At 43.2% G+C, this 12670-nt stretch overlaps 1 protein-coding gene across 1 annotated transcript in view; it reads right to left on the reverse strand.

Moving 5' to 3' along the window:
* Positions 1-850: 850 nt before the first annotated feature.
* LOC106612304 (highly divergent homeobox) overlaps positions 851-12670 on the reverse strand; it is a 66158-nt gene continuing 54338 nt past the window's right edge. Inside the window, 9 exon segments of the mRNA XM_014213346.2 lie at positions 851-1263; positions 1474-1596; positions 1697-1792; positions 3913-3992; positions 4081-4279; positions 7819-7965; positions 8076-8129; positions 8677-9084; positions 9086-9889. Of these exon segments, the coding sequence (XP_014068821.2) occupies positions 1003-1263; positions 1474-1596; positions 1697-1792; positions 3913-3992; positions 4081-4279; positions 7819-7965; positions 8076-8129; positions 8677-9084; positions 9086-9889 (2172 nt within the window). The 3' untranslated portion in view covers positions 851-1002.

The raw sequence follows: 12670 nt of genomic DNA on the forward strand, positions 1-12670 counted from the left end.
ACTTCAACTGTAACTCTCCTATAGAACTCTACCAAATGCAAGCCATGAATATAACTCTGACAGAATTATTCAATAGAAGTCTCCTATAGAACTCTACCACCACAGGACTTTCCGACAGAACTCTCCTATAGAACTCTCCCACCAATTGACTCTCCTATAGAACTCTACCAAATCCAACCCATGAATATAACTCTCCTATAGAATTATCCAATAGAAGTATCCTATAGAACCCACCACAAAACTCCCATATAACTCTCCCACCACATAACTCTCCTATAGAACTCTCCCACCACATAACTGAAACAGACAGTAACAGACATTCTGGAAGGTAACAGACAATCAACAGAGTTACAGACATTCTGGATGGTAACAGACAGTCAACAGACATTCTGGGATGGTAACAGACAGCCAACAGAGTAACAGACATTCTGGATGGTAACAGACAGTCACAAACATTTTGGATGTTAACAGTCAACAGACATTCCTTTGTTTTTACACTGCTGCTACTCGCTGTGTATTACCTATGCAGTCACTTTACCCCTACCTACATGTACATATTATCTCGACTAACCTGTACCCCTGTATATTATCTCTGTACCCCCTGTATATAGCCTCGTTATTGTCATTTTATTGTGTTACTTTTTATTATTTTTTGGTAAATATTTTCTTAACTTTATTTCTTGAACTGCATTGTTTGTTAAGGGTTGTAAGTAAGCATTTCACAGTAAGTTCTACACCGGTTGTAATCGGTGCATGTGACAAATACAATTTGATTTGTAACAGACATTCTGCATGGTAACAGACAGTAACAAACATTCTGGGCAGAGTAACAACAGACAGAGTCATCAGGTCAGTTATTATGGAGTCTGTTTATTGTTGTGTCTGAAACTAGACCAGACAAGGCGTAGTGATAAGTAATATAAAAGGCATTGTGAGCCCAGCAGTTAGTTTAGGATCCTTCCACAGGCACAGGGTGTGGAGTGTTTGTGTGTGTCAGTACAGTTACTCTGGTCCGGTCTCAGTCTCTAGTTCCTCTGATACAGACGACTCATTGAGCTCAGCAATCAATGAACAGTCTTCGTTTATAGTGACCAATGGGAGGTCCTTGTTGGGGTTGACCAACGGTGTCTCGTCGTTGCTCTCAGCCAACGGGGACTCGTGATTGGATGCAGAGTGTGTTGTTAGGGAGATGGAGTTGGCTCCTCCCTCTGGACTCATGTCCCAGTCCTGATCTGCAGGCTGAGGTAGACTGGCTAGGAGCTCCTACACACACACACACACACACACACACACACACACACACAGTCAGAAACACACTATTCTGTTTCGAAATTATTGTGTGTATAAGTGAGATTGTGTGTCTGTCCAGGTTGTTGGTCCGTACAGCAGTCAGAAGATGATTGTGTGTGTGTACCTGTTGTCTGTCCAGGTTGTTGGTCCGTACAGCGGTCAGAAGATTGTGTGTGTGTGTACCTGTTGTCTGTCCAGGTTGTTGGTCCGTACAGCAGTCAGAAGACTCTTGGTGAAGGTCTCCAACTCATAATATCTCTGATTCTGATTCTCTAGTTGGCTCTCCAGATACTGCACCTCCTCAAGCTGAAACACACACACACACACACACACATGGCATACTGGCCTATACACATCATGGTATGGCTGTGCGTGTGCGTGTGTGTGTGCGTGTGTGTTCCATCACCTTAAACTCCAGGAGGTTCTGCATGTTTTCCATATCAGATCCGACCATCTCAACACCACCATCATCATCATCATCATCATCAACCACCTCTATCTTCTGTTAGGAAACACAACCCTATACAATCAGTGGCTAAATCTGTCAGGAAACGCAACCCTATACAATCAGTGGCTAAATCTGTCAGGAAACACAATGTGTATATACTGTGCTAGTGTATCTCTAGTTTAATAACAGTGTACTGTATTAGTGTATCTCACTAGTGTGATAACAGTGTATCTCACTAGTGTATCTCTAGTGTAATAAAAGTTTCTCTAGTGTAATAACTGTAGTGTACAAGCGTATCTAGTGTAATAACAGTGTATTGTACTAGTGTATGTAGTGTAATAACTGTAATGTATCACCAGTGTAATAAGTGTATCTCTAGTGTAATAACAGTTTATATCTAGTGTAATAACAGTGTAGTATACTAGCGTATCTAGTGTAATAACTGTAGTGTACTAGCATATCTAGTGTAATAACTGTAGTGTACTATCGTATCTAGTGTAATAACAGCGAAGTGTACTAGCGTAATAACAGTTTATCTAGTGTAATAAGTGTATCTCTAGTGTAATAACAGTTTATATCTAGTGTAGTAACAGTGTAGTGTACTAGCGTATCTAGTGTAATAACTGTAGTGTACTAGCGTATCTAGTGTAATAACTGTAGTGTACTAGTGTAATAACAGTGTAGTGTACTAGCGTATCTAGTGTAATAACAGTGTACTGTACTAGTGTATCTAGTGTAATAACAGTGTAGTGTACTAGCGTATCTAGTGTAATAACAGTGTCGTGCACTAGTGTCTCTAGTGTAATAACTGTAGTGTACTAGCATCTAGTGTAATAACAGTGTAGTGAACTAGCGTATCTAGTGTAGTAACAGTGTAGTGTTCTAGCGTATCTAGTGTAGTGTATCTAGTGTAATAACAGTGTAGTGTACTAGCGTATCTAGTGTAATAAGTGTCGTGCACTAGTGTCTCTAGTGTAATAACAGTGTAGTGAACTAGCGTATCTAGTGTAGTAACAGTGTAGTGTTCTAGCGTATCTAGTGTAGTGTATCTAGTGTAATAACAGTGTAGTGTACTAGCGTATCTAGTGTAATAACAGTGTAGTGTACTAGCATATCTAGTGTAGTAAATCTAGTGTAATAACAGTAGTGTACTAGCGTATCTAGTGTAGTAACAGTGTAGTGTATCTAGTGTAGTAACAGTGTAGTGTATCTAGTGTAGTAACAGTGTAGTGTATCTAGTGTAATAACTGTGTAGTGTATCTAGTGTACTAACAGTATAGTGTACTAGCGTATCTAGTGTAATAACTGTGTAGTGTACTAGCGTAATAACAGTGAATTGTACTAGCATCTCTAGTGTAATAACAGTGTAGTGTACTAGTGTAATAACTAGTGTACTAGCGTATCTAGTGTAATAGTTTATAACTAGTGTAGTAACAGTGTAGCCTATCTAGTGTAGTAACAGTGTAGTGTACTAGCGTATCTAGTGAAGTAACAGTGTAGTGTACTAGCGTATCTAGTGTAGTAACAATGTAGTGTATCTAGTGTAGCTAGTGTAGTAAATCTAGTGTAATAACTGTAGTGTATCTAGTGTAGTAAATCTAGTGTAGTAACAGTGTGGTGTACTAGCGTATCTAGTGTAGTAACAGTGTAGTGTACTAGTGTAATAACTGTAGTGTACTAGTGTAATAACTGTAGTGTATCTAGTGTACTAACAGTGTAGTGTACTAGCGTATCTAGTGTAATAACTGTAGTGTAATAACTGTAGTGTACTAGTGTAATAACTGTAGTGTATCAAGTGTAGTAACTGCGTAGTGTACTAGCATAATAAGTGTAGTGCACTAGTGCCTCTAGTGTAGTAAATCTAGTGCAGTAACAGTGTAGTGTACTAGTGTAATAACAGTGTATCTAGTGTAATAAGTGTAGTGTACTAGCGTCTCTAGTGTAATAACTGTAGTGTACTAGCGTAATAACTAGTGTACTAGCATAACTGTATCTAGTGTAATAACAGTGTAGTGTACTAGCGTCTCTAGTGTAATAACTAGTATACTAGCATCTAGTGTAATAACAGTTTCTCTAGTGTAAAAACTGCAGTGTACTAGCGTAATAACGGTATTTAGTGTAATAACTGTAGTGTACTAGCGTAATAACTGTATCTAGTGTAATAACTGTAGTACCACGTTGTGAGCCATGGGAGCGCTGCTGCTGTCCTCTACTCCATTCTCTTCTTCTCTCTGGTACGAATCACTGGTCCCATCTAAAACAACAACACTGTTACACTGGACACTGCTACTGGGGGAGGGTGTGTGTGTGTGTGTGTGTGTGTGTGCGCGAGCGCGTCTCACCCTCGGACAGACAGAAGGATGCTCCATCGTTTAGGTTGTCTCCCAACTCTGGCGTTCCAAGCCCCTCCCCATCGGAACTCAGCGCAGAGGGAGACTCCTCCCCTTCCTGTGATGTCAGGAACACGGCCGGCCCACCTTTAGGGGACGGGATCTCAATGCCCATCAGACGGTACTTCCTCCTCCGGTTCCCGATCCACGTCTGTCAAACAAACACACAGCACAACATATAATATACTGTTAAGAACCAGGTCTGTCAAACAATTAATCAATTAATTGCAAAGTTCCTCCTTGCCATGCAAATTAACTGAATCTCAAAAAAACATTTCCACTGCATTTCAGCCCTGCCACAAAAGGACCAGCTGACATCATGTCAGTGATTCTCTCGTTAACACAGGTGTGAGTGTTGACGAGGACAAGGCTGGAGATCACTCTGTCATGCTGATTGAGTTTGAATAACAGACTGGAAGCTTCAAAATGAGGGTGGTGCTTGGAATCATTGTTCTTCCTCTGTCAACCATGGTTACCTGCAAGGAAACACGTGCTGTCATCATTGCTTTGCACAAAAAGGGCTTCACAGGCAAGGATATTGCTGCCAGTAAGATTGCACCTAAATCAACCATTTATCGGATCATCAAGAACTTCAAGGAGAGCGGTTCAATTGTTGTGAAGAAGTCTTCAGGGCGCCCAAGAAAGTCCAGCAAGCGCCAGGACCGTCTCCTAAAGTTGATTCAGCTGCGGGATCGGGGCACCACCAGTACAGAGCTTGGTCAGGAATGGCAACAGGCAGATGTGAGTGCATCTGCACGCACAGTGAGGCGTAGACTTTTGGAGGATGGCCTAGTGTCAAGAAGGGCAGCAAAGAAGCCACTTCTCTACAGGAAAAACATCAGGGACAGACTGATATTCTGCAAAAGGTACAGGGATTGGATTGCTGAGAACTGGGGTAAAGTCATTTTCTCTGATGAATCCCCTTTCCGATTGTTTGGGGCACCCGGAAAAAAGCTTGTCCGGAGAAGACAAGGTGAGCGCTACCATCAGTCCTGTGTCATGCCAACAGTAAAGCATCCTGAGACCATTCATGTGTGGGTTTGCTTCTCAGCCAAGGGAGTGGGCTCACTCACAATTTTGCCTAAGAACACAGCCATGAATAAAGAATGGTACCAACACTTCCTCCTAGAACAACTTCTCCCAACCATCCAGGAAGTTTGGTGGCGAAAATGCTTTTTCCAGCATGATGGAGCACCTTGCCATAAGGCAAAAGTGATAACAAAGTGGCTCGGGGAACAAAACATTGATGTTTTGGGTCCATGGCCAGGAAACTCCCCAGACCTTAATCCCATTGAGAACTTGTGGTCAAATCCTCAAGAGGCCGGTGGACAAACAAAAACCTACAAATTCTGACAAACTCCCAAGCATTGATTATGCAAGAATGGGCTGCCATCAGTCAGGATGTGGCCCAGAAGTTAATTGACAGCATGCCAGGGCGGATTGCAGAGGTCTTGAAAAAGAAGGGTCAACACTGCAAATATTGACTCTTTGCATCAACTTCATGTAATTGTCAATAAAAGCCTTTGACACTTATGAAATGCTTGTAATTATACTTCGGTATTCCATAGTAACATCTGACAAAAATATCTAAAGACACTGAAGCAGCAAACTTTGTGGAAATTAATATTTGCGTCATTCTCAAAACTTTTGGCCAGGACTGAACACTCAATTAGTATTTAGTAGCATTGCCTTTAAATTGTTGAACTTGGGTCAAACGTTTCGGTTAGCCTTCCACAAGCTTCCCACAATAAATTGGGTGAATTTTGGCCCATTCCTCCTGACAGAGCTGGTGTAACTGAGTCAGGTTTGTAGGCCTCAATGCTGGCACACACTTTTTCAGTTCTGCCCACAAATCTTCTATAGGATTGAGGTCAGGGCTTTGTGATGGCCACTCCAATACCTTGACTTTGTTGTCCTTAAGCCATTTTGCCACAACTTTGAAAGAATGCTTGGGGTCATTGTCCATTTGGAAGACCCGTTTGAGACCAAGCTTTAACTTCCTGACTGATGTCTTGAGATGTTGCTTCAATATATCCACTTAAATCTTCTTTCCTCATGATGCCATCTATTTTGTGAAGTGCACCAGTCCCTCCTGCAGCAAAGCACCCCCACAACATGATGCTGCCCCCCCGTGCTTCACGGTTAGGATGGTGTTCTTTGGCTTGCAAGCCTCCCCCTTTTTCCTCCAAAAATAGCGATGGTCATTATTGCCAAACAATTCTATTTTTGTTTCATCAGACCAGAGGACATTTCTCCAAAAAGTACGATCTTTGTCCCCATGTGCAGTTGCAAACCGTAGTCTGGCTTTTTTATGGCGGTTTTGGATCAATGGCTTCTTCCTTGCTGAGCGGCCTTTCAGGTTATGTCGATATATAGCACTCGTTTTACTGTGGATATAGATACTTTTGTACCTGTTTCCTCCAGTATCATAACAAGGTCTTTTGCCGTTGTTCTGGGATTGATTTGCACTTTTCACACCAAAGTACGTTCATCTCTAAGAGACAGAACGCGTCTCCTTCCTGAGCGGTATGACGGCTGCGTGGTCGCATGGTGTTTATACTTGCGTACTATTGTTTGTACAGATGAACGTGGTACCTTCAAACGTTTGGAAATTGCTCCCAAGGACGAACCAGACTTGTGTAGGTCTACAATTTTTTTTCTGAGGTCTTGGCTGATTTCTTTAGATTTTCCCATGATGTCAAGAAAAGAGGCACTGAGTTTGAAGGTAGGCTTTGAAATACATCCACAGGTACACCTCCAATTGACTCAAATGATGTCAATTAGCCTATCAGAAGCTTCTAAAGCCATGACATAATTTTCTGGAATTTTCCAAGCTGTTTAAAGGCACAATCAACTTAGTGTATGTAAACTTCTGACCCACTGGAATTGTGATACATGTGAACTATAAGTGAAATCTGTCTGTAAACAATTTTTGGAAAAATTACTTGTGTCATGCACAAAGTAGATGTCCTAACCAACTTGCCAAAACTATAGTTTGTTAACAAGAAATTTGTGGAGTGGTTGAAAAACGAGTTTTAATGAATCCAACCTAAGTGGATGTAAACTTCCGACTTCAACTGTATGTCCAACGCTTCATCAGGGTATAATGACAAACACTGCGGGATGACTCATTTATATAGTGTCAAAAGACACACACAGGTGTCTGTAATCATGGCCGGGTGTGGCCTGATATCATTGGTTAATTCTCATATATTAAAATAGCATACAAAAAAAACTAATGGATAGCGTATGATCATAGATACAATTTGGCTACATAAGCCTATAAACATTTACAACAGCAAAATCACAATAATCACAAGAATGGCTTCAGATCAAAGTCTACGTTGAGACCGAAGGGAGCAATGGTCTTTAAATTAAAGATCCAGGCAGCCTTTCGTTTTAACAATAAATTGTCGAGGTCACCCCCGTCTGTCAACGTTGGACATAAATATTTTTGCATCTGAGCTCCTAGAGTGTGCGACTCTCCTTAATTATTCTAAGTGTTCCACTCCGCTAGCCAGCACCTCGCCTATATAGGTGTGCGTTTCTTTCGCCTCTACATCAAACTCATCACAACATATAATATACTGTTAAGATCCACGTCTGTCAATCAAACACAACTACTGTTAATATTGAGGGAGTGTGTGATTGGCTGATACAGATGAGAGGAAGCCTCTGATTGGTTGCTACCTTGACTATCTCAGTGTCTACGTTGAGCTGATTGGCTGCTGCGTTGATCTTCTCTCTGCAGACAGAACCCAGACTGGTCATCCCTCGGTCCCAGTACCGCTTCAACTGGCTCAGGTCCACATCACTGAACTGGGTCCTGTCCTGTAGCTACACACACACACTATACATTATAGACACATGAAAGATAATGGAACAGTATAGATGGTCTGATGGTGACAGTGCTCTAATCTCCAAAAGACTGCTAGATGAAGACTTACAGTTCTCTTCCTGGAGTTACTGATGAGCCACGGAGCAGAGGGACTGACTGGAACCTAGACAGGGGAGGAGAAGACGAGAGGAGGAAGGAGGAGAGGGGAGGAGACGAGAAGAGGAAAGATGAGAAGAGATGAGGAGATGAGAAGAGGAAAAGAGAGGAGGAAGGAGGAGAGGGGAGGAGACGAGAAGAGGAAAGAGGAGGAGGGGACGAGAAGAGGAAAGAGGAGAAGAGAGGAGGAGAGTTACTGATGAGCAATGGAGCTGAAAGGCTGACTGGAACCTAGACAGATAACAGCAGAGGACTGCATGTACAGAACAGTAGTAAACTGTTTCAGTAAAGTTATTCCTATCCCCTACCTGTATGCTGGGTCCTACAATAGGTGAGATCTGTAGTGTTGTAGTAACTGGGTAGAATTAGTAGTAGTATTAACCCCTACCTGTATGCTGGGTCCTACAATAGCTGAGATCTGTAGTGTTGTAGTAACTGGGTAGTAGTAGTAGTAGTAGTAGTAGTAGTAGTAGCATTAACTCCTACCTGTATACTAGGGGAGGTCTGTAGTGTTGTAGTAACTGGGTAGTAGTAGTAGTAGTATTAACCCCTACCTGTATACTAGCAGAGGTCTGTAGTGTTGTACTAACTGGGTAGCTGTCCCGAGGGTATGGACCAGGCCTGGAGCTGCTCAGGACCAGGGAGGGGGATGGGAGGATTCTCTCCCCAGATCCCTCTCCCCTGCTGGGGCTGTCCCTCACCCCCTGGCCTCTCTGGAGGTCCCCATGGGCCGTGGCAGCCATGTTGGATAACTCTTCCTCCCTCCGCCACTCATCCTCTTCATCACCCGTCTCCATGGCAATAGAGAGGCAACCAATAGCGTCCGAGGGGTGGGGAGTCTGTCTGTGTTTCTCCAGCCTGCTCCTATCAGAAGGCTGTCCTTGTCCTATTTCCTCCCCTTCCCCCCTCTCTGATAGGCTGAAAACCTGATGAATGCGGGGGGGAGTGGTCTGAAGGGGGAGGGATGGGGTGAGGAGGGGGGGAGGGACGGGGCCTGGGGAGATGAGGTGGGAGAGTCTGGTGGTTGGAGCGAGGCCTGGGCTGGGGCTGGGATGGAGAGGGCCAGGGGCCAGACTGGAGAGAACCATACTGTCTAGCCCAGCTACGAGGGACCCCCCCTCCTACCCCAGCCCCTCCTGCTGCCTCCCCGGCCCTGGCCCCACTTGTGGGGAAACCCACCCTCTTGGACAGGCTGTTGATGGGGGGGCCGGGGGGTGAGGAGGAGGGGGGTGAGGAGAGGGAGGGGGAAGAGGAGAGGGAGGGGGTTTTATAGCGAGGAAGTGGCAAGGTACCTAATCTGGAGTGGAGCTGGAGAGGGGAGGAGACAGAACTGTTCCTCCTGTGTTGTGATTGGTTAAGCAGAGTTTGATGGACATGTGCAGGCAGCTCAGAGTCAGAAGGGAGGGGCTTAACAGTGGGCCGGGAACTAGAGGCAGAGCCTAGAGAGTAAATCCCAGTCAGGATGACATCATTGTTGTTGTTGACAGAGCTAAGCGGAGAGGAGGAAGAAGAGGAGGAGGAGGAAGGGAGGAGATGGGAGGAGCCTCTCTGGATGTTCCGAGCCGCCGCCATCTCCGCTGTCAGCATGGCGCCCGCAACTAAAGCCCCGCCTGCTAGCGTGTGATTGGACAGAGCTACCCCAGCCACGCCGTGATTGGACAGAACTCCCCCAACCATGCTGTGATTCGATAAGGATAAGGAGTGGGATACGCCCGCATTCTGGTCATTCCTCGAGGCCAGCTTCCGTCTCTTGTTCCCCACCCAGGTCTGGAGAGAGACAGAGACATAGTTAACACTACCACTGCTACAACATCACCCAGGTCTGGAGAGACAGACAGACATAGTTAACACCACTACTACAGTAACCCTAACCCAGACAGACACATAGTTAACACCACTATTACTACAACAGTAACCCTAACCCAGACAGACACATAGTTAACTATTACTACTACAGTAACCCTAACCCAGACAGACACATAGTTAACTATTACTACAACAGTAACCCTAACCCAGACAGACACATGGTTAACTACTACTACAACAGTAACCCTAACCCAGACAGACACATAGTTTACTACTACTACTACAGTAACCCTAACCCAGACAGACACATAGTTAACACCACTACTACTACTACTACAGTAACCCTAACCCAGACAGACACATAGTTAACACCACTATTACTACAACAGTAACCCTAACCCAGACAGACACATAGTTAACTACTACTACAGTAACCCTAACCCAGACAGACACATAGTTAACTACTACTACAGTAACCCTAACCCAGACAGACACATAGTTAACACCACTACAACAGTAACCCTAACCCAGACAGACACATAGTTAACTACTACTACAACAACATCAACCAGGTCTGGAGAGACAGCACGACTCTGATTATTAATAACATAGCTACTCGAGTTGCGGTTACCAAATTAGGGGTCACCTGATATGAAAATTGGGTCGTGGGAGAATTTCCCCCAAAATTTAAAAAAAAAAAAATATATATATATATATATATAAAGTACCTGTCAAAAGTTTGGACACACCTACTCATTCCAGGGTTTTTCTTTATTTTTACTATTTTCTACATTGTAGAATAATAGTGAAGAAATCAAAACTATGAAATAACACATATGGAATCATGTAGTAACCAAAAAAGTGTTAGCAGTGTCGTTAACTATGCGTCTGTCTGTCTGTCTGTCTGTCTGACTCTCCAGACCTGGGTGATGTTGTTGTAGTGTTAACTATGTGTCTCTCTCCAGACCTGGGTGATGCTGTAGTAGTGTTAACTATGTGTCTCTCTCCAGACCTGGGTGATGTTGTAGTGGTGTTAACTATGTGTCTCTCTCCAGACCTGGGTGATGTTGTAGTAGTGTTAACTATGTGTCTCTCTCCAGACCTGGGTGATGCTGTAGTAGTAGTAGTGTCGTTAACAATGTGTCTGTCTCTCATTAACTATGTGTCTGTCTCCAGACCTGGGTGATGTTGTTGTAGTAGTAGTGTCGTTAACTATGTGTCTGTCTGTCTCTCTCCAGACCTGGGTGATGTAGTAGTGTTCACTATGTGTCTCTCTCCAGATCTGGGTGATGTTGTAGTAGTGTTAACCTGTTAGGGCTAGGGGGCAGTATTGACACGGCCGGATAAAAAACGTACCCGATTTAATCTGGTTACTACTCCTGCCCAGTAACTAGAATATGCATATAATTATTGGCTTTGGATAGAAAACACCATAAAGTTTCTAAAACTGTTTGAATGGTGTCTGTGAGTATAACAGAACTCATATGGCAGGCCAAAACCTGAGAAGATTTCATGCAGGAAGTGGCCTGTCTGACAAGTTGTGTTTCATCTTGGCTCTTTTTATTGAAGACTGAGGATCTTTGCTATAACGTGACACTTCCTACGGCTCCCATAGGCTCTCAGAGCCCGGGAAAAAGCTGAACGATATCGAGGCAGCCTCTGGCTGAAACACATTATCGCTTTTGGCAAGTGGCCGATCAGAGTCCTATGGGCTTAGACGCGTGCCCGAGTCGACCCTGTGCTTACTTTTCTTTCGTCTGTTTACCTAAACGCAGATTCCCGGTCGGAATATTATCGCTTTTTTATGAGAAAAATGGCATAAAAATTGATTTTAAACAGCGGTTGACATGCTTCGAAGTACGGTAATGGAATATTTAGAAATGTTTTGTCACGAATTGCGCCATGCTCGTCACCCTTATTTACCCTTTCGGATAGTGTCTTGAACGCACGAACAAAATGCCGCCATTTGGATATAACTATGGATTATTTGGGACCAAACCAACATTTGTTATTGAAGTAGAAGTCCTGGGAGTGCATTCTGACGAAGAACAGCAAAGGTAATAACATTTTTCTTATAGTAAATCTGACTTTGGTGAGTGCTAAACTTGCTGGGTGTCTAAATAGCTAGCCCTGTGATGCCGGGCTATCTACTGAGAATATTGCAAAATGTGCTTTCACCGAAAAGCTATTTTAAAATCGGACATATCGAGTGCATAAAGGAGTTCTGTATCTATAATTCTTAAAATAATTGTTATGTTTTTTGTGAACGTTTATCGTGAGTAATTTAGTAAATTCACCGGCAGTGTTCGGTGGGAATGCTAGTCACATGCTAATGTAAAAAGCTGTTTTTTGATATAAATATGAACTTGATTGAACAAAACATGCATGTATTGTATAACACAATGTCCTAGGGTTGTCATCTGATGAAGATCATCAAAGGTTAGTGCTGCATTTAGCTGTGGTTTGGGTTTATGTGACATTATATGCTAGCTTGAAAAATGGGTGTCTGATTATTTCTGGCTGGGTACTCTGCTGACATAATCTAATGTTTTGCTTTCGTTGTAAAGCCTTTTTGAAATCGGACAGTGTGGTTAGATTAACTAGAGTCTTGTCTTTAAAATGGTGTAAAATAGTCATATGTTTGAAAAATTGAAGTTTTTGCATTTTTGAGGTATTTGAATATCGCGCCACGGGATTACACTGGCTGTAATCCCGTGGCGCGATATTCAAATACCTCAAAAA

The sequence above is a fragment of the Salmo salar genome, chromosome ssa09 (genome assembly GCF_905237065.1).
Source record: "Salmo salar chromosome ssa09, Ssal_v3.1, whole genome shotgun sequence".
In the NCBI taxonomy this organism is placed as follows: Eukaryota; Metazoa; Chordata; class Actinopteri; order Salmoniformes; family Salmonidae; genus Salmo; species Salmo salar.